The 14681-nt window shown below is 39.2% G+C and overlaps 1 protein-coding gene across 3 annotated transcripts in view; it reads right to left on the reverse strand.

Moving 5' to 3' along the window:
• FASTKD1 (FAST kinase domains 1) overlaps positions 1–14336 on the reverse strand; it is a 32539-nt gene extending 18203 nt beyond the window's left edge. Inside the window, exons 1-6 of one of the 3 annotated variants that reach the window (XM_083365514.1) lie at positions 14196–14336; positions 11382–11775; positions 10493–10567; positions 8856–8981; positions 6530–6925; positions 4536–4646 (exon numbers count right to left, since the gene is read on the reverse strand). In XM_083365514.1, the coding sequence (XP_083221640.1) occupies positions 4536–4646; positions 6530–6925; positions 8856–8981; positions 10493–10567; positions 11382–11725 (1052 nt within the window). In that variant the 5' untranslated portion in view covers positions 11726–11775; positions 14196–14336. Of the gene's footprint in view, positions 1–4535; positions 4647–6529; positions 6926–8855; positions 8982–10492; positions 10568–11381; positions 11776–13710; positions 13950–14195 lie in introns of those variants that run through there. The other 2 variants (XM_083365513.1, XM_083365515.1) reach the window with 2 other exon arrangements.
• Between the last annotated feature and the right edge of the window lie 345 nt (positions 14337–14681).

Below are 14681 nucleotides of genomic sequence, written 5' to 3' on the forward strand. Positions count from 1 at the left end.
ACCCACTCCAGCATCTTTGCCATGAAAACCCTATGGACAGTACCAAAAGGCAAAATATGACGCTGGAAGATGAGCCCCTCAGGTCGGAAGGCGTCCAATATGCTACTGGGGAAGAGCAGAGGGCTAGTACTAGTAGCGCCAGAAAGAATGAAGCGACTGGGCCAAAGCCGAAAGGACGCTCAGCTGTGGATGTGTCTGGTGGTGAAAGGAAAGTCCGATGCTGTAAAGATTTTTTCTCCATAGGAACCTGGAATGTAAGATCCATGAATCAAGGAAAGCTGGACGTGGTCAAACAAGAGATGACAAGACTGAACATCGACATCTTAGGTATCAGCGAACTAAAATGGACAGGAATGGGTGAATTTAATTCAGATGACCATCAAGTATACTACTGCGGGCAAGAATCCCTCAGAAGAAATGGAGTAGCCTTTATAGTCAATAAAAGAGCCTTGGTGGAGCAGTGGGCTAATGCCTCCTTATATAACACCAGCTGCCTGCAATTAGTGCAGGTTCGCATCCCACCAGGCTCAAGGTTGACTCAGCCTTCCATCCTTCCGAGGTAGGTAAAATGAGGACCCAGATTGTTGGGGGCAGTAAGCTGACTTTGTAATAATGCCGCTTGGGGTGTGTGTGAAAGCCCTAATAAGCAGGCATATACATAGAATGAAGGCTACTGCTAAGCTTGTAAGCCGCCCGGAGTCTTCGGAAAAGGGCGGGATATAAATGGAATTTTTAAAAAAAAGAGTAGGAAAAGCAATACTGGGATACAATCCTCAAAATGACAGAATGATCTCAGTTTGAATCCAAGGCAAACCATTCAATATCACAGTAGTCCAAGTCTATGCCCCAACCACCGGTGCTGAAGAGGATGAAATTGACCGGTTCTATGAAGCCCTACAGCACCTTATAGAACACCAAAAAAGATTTCCTTATCATCATGGGGGATTGGAATGCTAAAGTAGGAAGCCAAAAGATAACCAGAATAACAGGCGAGTTTGGCCTTGGAGTACAAAATGAAGCAGGGCACAGGCTGATAGAATTTTGTCAAGAGAATACGATGGTCATAGCAAACACTCTTTTCCAACAACCCAAGAGACGGCTCTACACATGGACATCACCAGACGGTCAACACAGAAATCAGATTGACTATACGCTCTGCAGCCAAAGATGGAGAAGCTCTATACAGTCAGTAAAAAAGACCAGGAGCTGACTGTGGCTCAGACCATGAGCTTCTCATTGCAAAGTTTAGGCTTAAACTGAAGAAAGGAGGGAAAAGCACTAGGCCACTCAGGTATGAATTAAATCATATCCCTGTTGAATATACAGTAGAGGTGACAAATAGATTTAAGGAATTAGATCTGATAGACAGAGTGCCTGAAGAACTATGGACAGAGGTTCGCAACACTGTACAACAGGTAGCATCCAAAACCATCCCAAAGAAAAAGAAATGCAAGAAAGCAAAATGGCTGTCTGAGGAAGCTTTGCAAATAGCTGAGGAAAGGAGGAAAGCGAAAGGCAAGGGAGAAAAAGAAAGATACTCCCAATTGAATGCAGAATTCCAGAGAATAGTTAGAAGAGATAAGAATGCCTTCTTAAATGAACAGTGCAAACAAATAGAAGAAAACAATAGAATAGGGAGGACCAGAGATCTTTTCAAGAAAATTGGAGAGATGAAGGGAACGTTTCATGCAAAAATGGGCATGATAAAGGACCAAAATGGCAGGGACCTAACAGAGGCAGAAGAGATTAAGAAGTGGTGGCAAAATTACACAGAACTATACAAGAATGAGCTTAACGTCCCTGACAATCACAATGAGGTGGTCACTGACCTCAAGCTAGACATCCTAGAATGTGAAGTGAAGTGGGCCTTAGAAAAGCTGAGCAACAACAAAGGTAGTGGAGGTGACAGTATTCCAGCTGAGCTATTCAAAATCTTAAAAGACGATGCAGTAAAAGTGCTACACTCAATTTGCCAGCAAATTTGGAAAACTCAACAGTGGCCACAGGATTGGGAAAGATCAGTTTACATTCCAATTCCAAAGAAAGGCAGTGCCAAAGAATGTTCAAACTATCGCACCATTGCACTCATTTCTCATGCTAGTAAAGTTATGCTTAAAATCCTATAAGCTAGACTCCAACAGTATGTGGATCGAGAACTACCAGAAGTACAAGCAGGATTTCGAAGAGGCAGAGGAACTGGAGATCAAATTACCAACATACGCTGGATCATGGAGAAAGCTAGGGAGTTCCAGAAAAACATCTACTTCTGCTTCATTGACTATGCTAAAGCCTTTGATTGTGTGGATCATAACAAACTGTGGCAAGTTCTTAAAGAGATGAGCGTACCAGACCATCTTATTTGTCTCTTGAGAAACCTATATGTGGGCCAAGAAGCAACAGTGAGAACTGGACACGGAACCACTGATTGGTTCAAAATTGGGAAAGGAGTCCGACAAGGCTGTATACTGTCGCCCTGCCTATTTAACTTATATGCAGAGCACATCATGAGAAAGGCAGGGCTAGATGAATCAAAAGTTGGAATTAAGATTGCCGGAAGAAATATCAACAACCTAAGATATGCAGATGATACCACTCTAATGGCAGAAAGTGAAGAAGAACTAAAGAGCCTCTTGTTGCGGGTGAAGAAGGAGAGTGCAAAAGTTGGCTTGAAACTTAACATTAAGAAAACTAAGATCATGGCATCTGTCCCTCTCAATTCCTGGCAAATAGATGGGGAAGAAATGGAGGTAGTGACAGATTTTATTTTCCTGGGCTCCAAGATCACTGCAGATGGAGACTGTAGCCAAGAAATTAAAAGACGCTTGCTCCTCACGAGGAAAGCCATGACAAATCTAGACAGCACACTAAAAAGCAGAGACATCACCCTGCCAACAAGTGCATATAGTCAAGGCTATGGTCTTCCCAGTTGCAATGTATGGTAGTGAAAGTTGGACCATAAGAAAGGCCGAGCGCCAAAGAATTGAGGCCTTTGAGCTATGGTGCTGGAGAAGACTCCTGCAAGTCCCTTGGACTGCAAGGCGATCAAACTGGTCAGTCCTAGAGGAGATCAACCCTGACTGCTCTTTAGAAGGCCAGATCCTGAAGTTGAAACTCAAATACTTTGGCCACCTAATGAGAAGGAAGGACTCACTGGAGAAGAGCCTAATGCTGGGAAAGATTGAGGGCAAGAGAAGAAAGGGACGACAGAGAATGAGGTGGCTGGATGGAGTCACTGAAGCAGTAGGTGTGAGCTTAAATGGACTCCAGAAGATGGTAGAGGACAGGAAGGCCTGGAGGAACATTGTCCATACGGTCGCGATGGGTCGGACACGACTTCGCAGTTAACAACAACAACAAAAGAAACTACAGGTATTTCTGCTATTATAACAGAGAGTAAATGTGCCAGAAGTAATTGTATCATGCTTGAATACCGCAACTATGTCATAATTTTTAGATGAGAATTTTAGAGAAACAAATATTACAAATCTGAAAAAAAAAGCTGGTCGCAGACCAATGACTTAAAAAGTCTGTAGGTTGAAAAATAAGTTAATATAAAAGTAAGCATCCTATATTCTTTACCCTAACTCTGATCAGGACATTATGTCATTGCATTTCAAAGAAAGGACCATAAAATGAGGGGTATTAATAGTCCTACATTCCTTATTATGTTCTTGAATATAACCATGGCAGAAAAATGTCTTAATGAAAACAGTACAGATATTGGGAGAATTATTCTGAACATGCAAGTCTGTCTCAGCAATGCTCATATTGTGAAGATGGGTATCTTTTACACGATACAAAGTTCATTATTATGTGTCAAACATAAGGCATAACAATTAATACTAGATAAGGAAGAACAGAAGAGATAAATTTTTGAAGATTCCGCTAGAGCTGAAATCAATTCTTACTTATGGATTATAATTGAAACAATTACTGAATAAGCCTGGTTATTTGGACTGTGCAGATGTTATGCTGCACTAAGCTACCTTTTAAAATTTCTGACACAATTATTATCGGTTTCAATCTATACAGGTAGTCCTCACTTAATGTTTGCTTCAGACACCGACCATTTGCAATTATGACAGTGAAGAAAAAGTAACTTTGTAACCCATGCCTGCATTTTTACAACCTTTGCAGCATCTCTCTTTCTTGCTCCTGTGCTGACCTTTACAGTTAGAATGCATTGTCCTGCATAAAATTGTTAAGCACTGTCACGGTCCCAGGATTTTTCACTTAGCAACTGCTTTGCTTAACAAGTGATTTCAGCAATTGCGCTTCCTAAACAAGGACTATCTGTAATGTGTTTTTCCTAGAAAAGAACAAATTGCTTTCATCTCTACAATTATTTGAAGATAAATATTGTACATTTAAAACTCAAAGAAACGGAAACTTTTATGATGAAATTCCAGCTACATTCAGAAACAGCTTAGAAAAGAAATACATGAAGATTCTCTTGCAAAATAGAATAGTTGCTCACAAAAATAAAGAATAACTCAAAACATGAATAAGATTCTTATACTGTATTAGAGGATTACTTTTCAATCAGTAGTGGATTTCTGTATTGTACTTCTTGCATTTTTTCTGCCACAATTAATGTTTGGTACCGATCCAAATCATCTGCGACTAGTAGAATCTTTTCACTTAACCTAAAAAAGAAATGTACATATATTTATATATGCATGTTTCTCATAGAAAAACTGCCTGAGCATTCAGAAAGTCCATCATTCTTACTTTTAAAATATACTATGCTAATTAACCAAGAACAAATTTTACAAAACAAATATTCTGAAAGCCATGGAAAAATGTTGGAAGCTTAGATGAATAACAGATAATTTTCAACAAATAAAAAAATGGTGAAATTTTTGAAGTCAAAGTTTATTAGTGATTTTGACCTGACAGCAATATAAAATATTTGCTACTGATTTCGTGTGTGCAGGTGGGTGTCTACTGCTTTACAGATAAGTCCTTGACTTACGAACTCCAATTCAATCCAAAATTTCTGTTGCTAAGTGAAACATTTGTTAAGTGAATGCTGCCTCATTTTGTGATCTTCCTTGAAGTGAATCGCTGCAGCTGTTAAGTTAGTAGCACGGTTGTTAAGTGAATCTGGCTGCTCCATGGATTTTGCTTATCAGAAGCTCACAAAAGCTGATGACATGACTCAGGGACACTGCAACCATCCTAAATATGAGTCCGTTGCCAAGTGTCTGAATTGTGACCACGTGACCTTGGGAATGCTGAAGTGGTCGTTAAGTGTTAAAAATGATCCTAACTCACTTTTCAGTGCCGCTGTAACTTTGAATGGTCACTTAACCAACTGTTGTAAGTTGAAGACTATCTGCACTTCTCAGCCTTGCCTAGGTTTTTCTATTACCTGAGAGTCTTCCATCTCTTCTACTATTATACAGATATATATGAGAGGAACTGAAGAAAGCATATAGGACAGACCTGGGCATTTTACAGCCCCTTGGCTGTCCCTGTATGGCCTGTGTGAGGTCAATTGGAAGTTAGAAGTCAAATGCAAATAAATGTACGCCATGCATGCAATACAACAGCATTGCTTTTATTTTGAAAGCAACTGCTTTTTTTCCCCAATTTACGTATGTGCATGTTTGTATGTCTATGCACCTTCCCAGCCCTGGTTTCTCATGAATTGCCCCCTGCCCCCCAATCTAGCATAGCCCAAATATATTAACAGGGAATGAAAAATGGAAGCGTCATAGTAACTCATCCTGTAGGAACACTGACTTTCACACCCCAATACAAATATTTTGCCAACTAAGACAGTATTATACCAGCTCATAAAAAAGTTTAGGAAAAAAATAGCAACATAAACCACACGATTAAAGAAATATTTTTTAGATATAATTGACACAGTTGCACATAACGTGTGACCATTTGCGACCTCTGGTTGTGGAAACGCTTCTCAAATGCTGAATTTGCAATAGTATTTGAGTTAGATTTAAAAAGGAAAGAAGAAATTGGGATATTTGGTTCTGTTTCTGCACTGCTGGTGTCCTCAGAGTCATGCTGACCTGTGCCATTCCTTGAAGGTGTTTATCAGTCCCATGCTTTTTCTCAATCTGACCCTGAAGAATCTTCCAGTTTTTGAAGGGATCTTCAGGAGAATAAAACTGCACGGACACTTTGCATGCTGTATGTAATTATCTAAGAGTCTTCATTAGGTTTGAGGAAGACCTTAGAAAAGCTCTAATAAAGCACTTTAAAATGCTTCTGAACATATGAGTATTTGCCTTTCAGGAAGGGAAAGGAGGGGAGGAAAAGGAAAGAGCAATTCTCCTGCATACAGGTAGAGTCACCTGTCTAGAAGCCCGGGCCACAACCTGCAAAGAATGCAATTCCTTATGAAGATAAGTCATTTACACTTAACATTTTGATTTCGGGGATTACAGCCTGTATTTATGAGGAAATAACCCCTCAATAGCTTACACGTAAGTCATAATTTCAACTTTTTCACTTCTCTTAAAAAGAAAATACACAAATTAATCGGCAAGACAAATGCACTTACTCTTTTTGCATCTCTTGCTGTACCATGGGTGCAAGATGAACGAACAGTTGCATGACGTTCAACAGACTGTTGCAATGATCCTTAAGTTCTATCAGCTTTTCTTTGGCAAGTAACCTAAATTCAGTGCTGTTGAATTGTAAATTCTGGTAGAGTCCAAGAATGATAGAAAAATCCTCAACACGTAACTCATGTGAATGCTGGACAAAAATATTGTTGCATTTTTTTACCAGCGGCCAGTGTGGATAACTGACATTCCGGAGAAACTGTATAAATCGCCTGGCATCATTCACTGAGACGTTTGTTCTTTCAAACAAGTCTTCTGCTTTTTCTATTAACCGCTTTTTTAAATTCCATGAGGTAACAGAAGATATGCAGTTCATTACAACTGACAAAGCCCTAAAAACATAATTTAAAAAATTACACTTATTCATTTCATCAGAAAATCTAACAATGCAAAAGAAAATGACATTAAGTAAAAAGAGGAAAAAAGAGGGTGATTTTTAAACAGGACATGTTAAGAGCACTTATATTAAGTAAATGGGGAATAGATAAATGTTACACAATGAAGTTTTTGCCTTTCAGTAATGCTGTTCTTTTAAAAAAAAAGCCACACCAAATTATTTCTCCTTGTTACAAGGACTGCAGTGCTTGTAGGCAAAGCAATTGAAAGGGAGACTTCCGGTTTGCCGACGCAGCCGTTATGGATGCTTGGAGGATGGCTCTCGTCTTCCACGTCCAGTTTCCCATCACTGGGGGGCCCTAAAAGGGCCGAAGAGTCACCCTGGAGAGGCGACCAGCAAGAAGGGGCTTTTGCAGAAACGCAGCAGAGCCGCAACTCTCCTGTTGGTGCCTGCATTCCCTTCGAACCGGTGGATGAAAGACCGGCCATAGCAACATGGCCGGTCACTAGGCTGCAGACAGCCAAAGTCACACTTACCACCAGGCAACATTAAAGCAGCGTGGAAGACACTGGGTAAGATCAACCTCTTATTCTCCAATCTTCTTTTTCTACCTAAATAAGCTGCTAAGCACCTTCCCCCCTGCGGAGAGGGAGGGGGGATTTCAACCCTCCCTTCAGAAACAGTGGCGATTGAACTTCCAGGGGTGACTTAAAAAGAAATGTTGAAAAAATGAATTGGACCTCAACTAGAACTTTATTCCTTTAAAAAAAAACTTGTGGACTAAAAGCTTTTGACTATCTACTCTTTACTTCCTATCCTTATTTGAAAACTTGGCTTTGTTCTTCTAAAATGGAAGAAATAACTGAAAAGAATTTTCTAAGCACTTGGGGGACACCTTGTGGCTAAACCTGAAATTGCAATCTGACAACCTAAAAAGAGAGAGAGAGACAGACAGACAGACACTTGACTGACACTTTAGACAAGATAAGACTAACCTTGAACACCAGATGTGAGAGTACACCATGGAAGAAATACAAAAACAAATCTATGCTATGATGAAAATAACCTGCCAAACCTATCAGTTCCTTTCTACAGCCAATGATGAAATAAGAGCTTTTGGGGAAAAAACTAGAAAGCGTCTTGGATAAGCAAACCCAAATTGTGACAACTAAAAACAACTGAAAGGATTCATGCTTGTGTAAGCTGAAATGGGATAGCAGCTAAGATTGCTCCATTGCAACTAAGCTTCGCTCAGCTTATTCAAAGGGGCTTACTTCTGAATAGGTATGTGTGGCATAAGACGGGGTCTTCAAGTCCCTGTTAGGAACCGGGCCGCATAGCTGGAGGTGAGTGAAACTGTGCATGCAGTTTCTAGGGATCTGGGTTACACGATCCTCCCCCCACCCCATCCGTGGAAAAAATGTCTTCCATGAAACTTAATGACTGTTCATAAGTTATAACAGACCCAAAAAAACCTTGTCCTCAAAGTTACGACTGTTGCAACATCCCCACAGGTACATGATTGCATTTTGCAGACACATGATCGCATTTTTGGTGTTTGGCAACTGGCTCACTTTTATGGTCAGCTGCAGCACCCCCACAGTGACACAACTGCGCTTTCCAGGCTTAATTGTAGTCGTAATGAGGGCTACCTGTCTTTAAAAATCCCAAACTATATTGTCTCCACAATAGGGCACATTCAATTGTATATCTACAATAAGATAAGTTGAGAATATTCAGTAATAAACTTCCTTTCAGGCTCTTTTCACATCTAGGAATTACACACCCAAAGCTGCCTGTCTGTATTCATGTCAGATGTTGGATTTGCGGGAACAATGAGGGCATGCTTCCCTTATTAATTCTCTCCATTTAATCTTAAAAGACCTATGAATCCCTGGCTGGAATCTTTATTAAATAAAAATTACCTTGAATCCTCTATGGAATCCAATTTCTTATCTACCAAATGAGCTATTTCACCCATGAGTGGACTATGATGTAGATGTTGTTCCTGTACACACATTGCAAATTTAGACAGCAGAGGTGGAGTCAGTCTGAGGATAACAAAGACAATACAGTTACTGTGCCAAAGGTCTACATATATGTTTACAAACTAGGGCAATTTTCAGTATTTCTCCATGGTACACTTCCTAAAGAGAAATTTGCAGCTTAGAACCTTAATCAAGTAAAGGTAGAAAAGTCTTCCAGAAAGCATTCAACAACTGCATTCCAAGCAATTGGAATTAGTTGTCACCATAAATTCCAGTTCAAATATCCACCTACTTGTACTCTTTAAGGAATTGCTATTAAACTTAAGATCAGTTCAGCTCCAGCATAAATGTACCCCAAATATGCCAGATCCAAAGTACAGATAGTCCTTGACTTACAACAGCCCATTTAGTGACCATTCCAAGTTACAATGGCACTGAAAAAGGGACTTATGACCATTTTTCACACTTATGACTGTTGCAGCATATCCATGGTCACATGATTTACACTGAGGTGCTTGGCAACTGACTCAGATTTATGACGGTTGCAGTGTCCCGGAGTCATGTGATCCCTTTTAGCAATCTTCTGACAAGCAAAGTCAATGGGGAAGCCAGATTCACTTAACAACCGTGTTACTAACTTTAACAACTGCAGTGATTCACTTAACAAACGTGGCAAGAAAAACTGTAAAATGGGGCAAAACAAATTTTTCATTTAACTAGGTAAATTTTGGGCTCAATTGCGATCATAAATTGAGGACTACCTGTACATTTCCTGCTTCAGACCTAAATACTGCAGACCTCTAGTATTTAAGGCTTTGCAGTGCTTCAGATTTAATTTGGAAAAAGTGCTGCAGAATGCACAGGACTATGAATAAAGCAGTCTGACTGCCTTATGTTCCCAACCTTTTCTATACCCCGCACCCCTAGAATGCTTCTGATATATTCTCGCACCCCTTATAAAAGTTTGAAATGCATTATGCACGTACACTATAATTTTGAAACTTCTAAACCTAAGTTTTCGCAACCCCTGGAATATCGTCTCGCACCCCCGGTTGAGAACCCGTCCTACAGTTTCTGCTTACTTAACTAGTCAATCATAATTGACAACCAACAACCATCAGGGCACATCCTTCACAATGTGTAGCTATTGAGGACATGAGCTTTTTACTCCTCATAGCTGAGCACAAAGTTCCCTCAGAATGGACAGCTGGTTCCTTCTTTGTTTCTTCCTCCCGCTGAACTTTACTGGCAAACTTTTGCTTGCTCTCCTTGTTCATGCACTCAGTTTGGACAAACTCCAATGAGCGAATATGGAACTCAGAACTGCAGCCTAAAGTTACTAATAGTTTATTTTGAATCAATAACTAAAGTGATGTAGTCTTACATTTATAGTTTCTACTTTTAATGTAATAATCCATGCAAATTTATCTTACATCGCAATTTGAGCCACCAAATTCTATGAAAGAGACAAGAGAAAGGATTAAAAATATTATTGCCTAGTGCTAATTTTGTGAGATTTATTCTAAGCATGAATTTCCAATTAATATGAAAAGGAATAAACAGATAAAATGTACACTTGCTCATTTAATCGCTTCCAGCCTTCTACAACCAACTCTTCTACAAGTGAGTCATGGGCATCAACTTCAAACCTTCAGAAAAAATAAAAAGTGAGCCAAACAAATGTCCATAAGATATTTTAGAGTTAAAATAAATCTACATATTGAGATCAATAAATTGTAACTTGGTAGCATATATTTTTGTTACACTATATACATGTACACATATGCATATGTATGTGTGGGTGCGTGTATATAATGTATAGTGTGTGTATGTGTATTATTATATATATTTGTTCTGTAATAAATTTGTTCTATAATATATTATTAATGGATTAATGCACAAAAGTACTACTTTCCTCTTTTCAAATATACCTTTTAGTAACCTCTGACGATTTCTGAATTCCCAACCCATATGTAAAGTATCTAAATATTAATAAATTAAATTACACGTAACAACCCTTAAATGCTTGTAACAAAAATTGTTCATATTCAACCTTGTGGTGAATATCAACTACAACAGTGATTGATATTCTTTTCTATATGCTTGAGGAACAAATGGGATTTTGGAGTTCTGTTGCATTTTACTCCAGCAGCATTTCCCCAATGCAAGAGGCAATTTTAAAAACCAATCTTAACTTTTGTGTGGCAAAGGCAGGTCTCTGTACTTTGTCTTGATCACACCTGTTTGTTCCTTTAGGTTTTTGCAAAGTACATATATACAATCTTTTACAGCTGCTATAACTCCATTTTTATGATTGCTAGATTGAACTTTTTCAAAAAGTATGAATATAAGCACATTTTAACACGTAATAAATTTGCCTGAGTGTATACAACAGCAATTCATTTTTTGAAAATAAAATCATGAAAAATTGCTGTAATTGCAATTCAATCTCACACTACTTACCAGAGTACACTGTATAACACATCCACTAATGATTCATTATCCATACATTCAATCTTATTTTCTGCCAAGATGCGAAGTACAAAAAACTGAGAATGACTTCTTATATAATCCATAGTTTCCGAGTACCTAGGCCTTTTCTTTTGAACTTGCACAAGTTTCTTAATTGCACTCCTCACATGTTTTTCAGAGAGTCTGGCTCTGTTCTTTGACACAAGACTGAACACTTGGTGTTCATCTGTAAAGTTATTTAGTTGGTTCAACAAAGTGTCGCTGCTCCAAGTTCGACGGTTAAAACATCTTGTTGCAATTGGATAAAAATGTCTTAGGCAAAGCATATTTGTCATTTGGATAGTCTTCTTCCAAGGGAACCCAGAACTTCTTTCTTCATTTCTGACTGCCACAAGTATACATTAGGAAAAAGAAATGTTATTTGCAGATATAAAACAATGTTATTTCCTTTACCATATAATACGAAGTGACTGTAGGAAGAAAAAGAATACAAAAGTATTAGTCTGCCAAGGTACGTTTTATTAATAAGCCCCCCAATGCTTCAAAGAAGCCTTAATTAAATAGAAGGTACCCTTATTCAGACTAACCATAAAAACTATTGTGAGGAATCACAGTATTCACACATTTTGTTTTCCTCCTATTCTTATGCTTGTTCTGGCCTAGCAGTCAGGAGGAATTCAGGGAGTTTAGCACAATTTGGAAATTAGCTATAACTTGTCATGACCTTTAACCATGCAACTATGTTCCTATGTCTCTGCCACTCTGTTCCCTCATCTCATCCTAAAAGAAAGCCTATGATGGATTCTATTTTTCCCCATATATTGATATAGCCCTTCTTATTGTGTAGAATTAAGTCTGGATTTTTTTATAACAAGTATTATTATTACCATTACTGACTCAACATCTGAGGTGCTGCATCAGTCAGTCTTCCACACAACTTACAAAATAACGTTCAAGAAGATGGGCGGGGAGGGCTGTTAATAAATAGTACAATTCAAACATCCACCATAAGGGGGGAAATGAAATTAATTCAAAACCGTGGTAAAAGTGAAAATACAAAACACCTCATAATAAGACCAAATATACAAAATAATACTGCGAAATAGATTTGAAAATATGGTAATTCCTTATGGAATTTTTAAAGCAAAAGTTAAAAAAAAGTTATTTGAATACCCAAGGTAATAGTGAATAAACATGATATCTATCTAAATGATGGCTGGGTGATTTGAAAAAAAATTTATAAAACCCTAGGGGACTAACGGCTTATACTTTTTCTTAATGTTATAAAGATTGGATTAAAAGAGAATCATCTTCGTTTCATGAAAACTGCATAAGAAACAATTCATTAACAGCGAGTATATTTGATATTTTTATAATAGCATTTATTATTTTCATATGACACCAATAATTGTTAAAATATGACGTACATTTCTGGCACCGCTTCAGTAAGTTTCTTACTGCTAAAGCTCAACTAGGTTTCTCTGAGACACTCTCCCTGGTTCGTCATTTATTTTTTAGAAAATAAAAAACGTTTCCTTTCAACAGGTTTGCAAAATTTTATTCTTCCAGTGAGTACCTAAGCTGCAGCTACAGTGAGTGCCAATTCACGAAGGCACCGTAGCTCTTCTCCCAAGCTGAAATTTCAACAAGGAAGCATGCCACGAAAAAGACAAAAGAGAGCAGCATCTGACCCAAAATCTTTCCAAACAACTGCAACGTTTTGCAAAGACACATATTTGAGGTAGCCATGAGGCAGGCCATAAAGGAAAATATAGATAATACCTATGGATGCTGTATGTCATAAATGTGAGGTAGGACACAAAAGTAAGAGAAGAACCAGGAAATGGAAAATGTCAGACCACACATTCACCCCTGGGGCACCTTTGAGATAGCTGTCAGAGTTCAGTTACAGCTAACCACATATGTCTCGCTTGTACCCAACCACAGACATAGCACAGGAAACTTAGATGCTAGCAAGGGGCCTGTGACCATTGTTAGAAACAAGGTTGCAAGATATTTAGCTAGAATTTCGCACTGCAAAGGGGGGCTAGGGATGAGCTAGAAGGGGGCTTAGAATCCATGTAACCAATCAAAATTAGTAATTTACATTTCCGTGTTCTGTGACTTTTGAAGACTATAAATGTACCTGCTTGTTTCCTGGAAAGGGGTTCAGACGTTGCCTTTGCTCTCTAATCTGAACCTTTTGCCCGCAAAATAAAACAAACTTCTTTTGATTCCGAGGTCTGAGTCTCTTAATTCTGCAACAGCCACAAAAACCCCATCGCAATCTAGAAAACGCATACCGCAGATAAAAACAAACCTTGGGCGATGGGAATTAAGCAGAAGCAGGATACGACCTCCTGACACGATTTCCTCGACTTTGCGCGTAACGGAGCGCATCTTATCACGGGAGCTGCTTTAGAAATCAACACCTAGCTGAACTCTGCACAAACGGCTGAAATTCTCCCTTCCGTTGGGTACAAGATGCGGCAGGAGCAAATTAAACCCACGCGGTGCCCTACGGGCGGCCATGCTGCCGGCTAGCAAGGAAGACGCCCCGCGAATGACCCACCGCCGGCTCCGCCTCAAAAATATCACGTGGTGGAAGTGCATCCCGGTTGCGTGAAACCTCAAAGCTTCCCGCGGAATTCCACCTACGGTACAAAAAGCGCCTGAGGAACGCCGGCCGCATCCAGCCGTTTTTCCAAGAATGAATTTAATCGCGCCTCCTCGGCTTCCGTAACCGTCTGTTCGATGCCCGCTCAAAGAATCCGCTACTGTCCTCCATTTCCCAGCGTGCCTCACCGACAATCTCGTTGCCTTTCGGGAATTGTAGTCTTCAAGCGGAGCGACGCTTCGGTTTCGCAGGCGGGAATTTAGACGTTGATAATGTAAAAAAAAAGGGCAATTTTCTACTTCTACCTGTGCCGTATCTTGATTTTTATTGTACAGTAATTTTTTTCGATTGCAATGACCCTCCCGGAATCGTGAGTTGGGAGGATAGCAAAGTTTAATCAAATATTGTTGTATGTATAATACGAAGTCGTTTACCGAAAAGTTGGAGATTTTATCAACTTTGGTAGAGGTGCAACTTAAGATTCGCATTCAGTAGGGCAAACTGAATTATTAAGTAATTACTGGGAAGTTATATTACAGCACACAGATGCGTGAAAGGGAGATGTTGGAAATAATTGTAGGAAGGGTAATCAAAATCGGTGACAAGAGTGTACGTATCCAAAGGAGGGATCGTGAGCCTTAATTATGAATAACTGCTGCTTCCAGGTTGTGTCG

This window comes from Vipera ursinii (assembly GCF_947247035.1).
Source record: "Vipera ursinii genome assembly, chromosome: 1".
Taxonomy (NCBI): Eukaryota; Metazoa; Chordata; class Lepidosauria; order Squamata; family Viperidae; genus Vipera; species Vipera ursinii.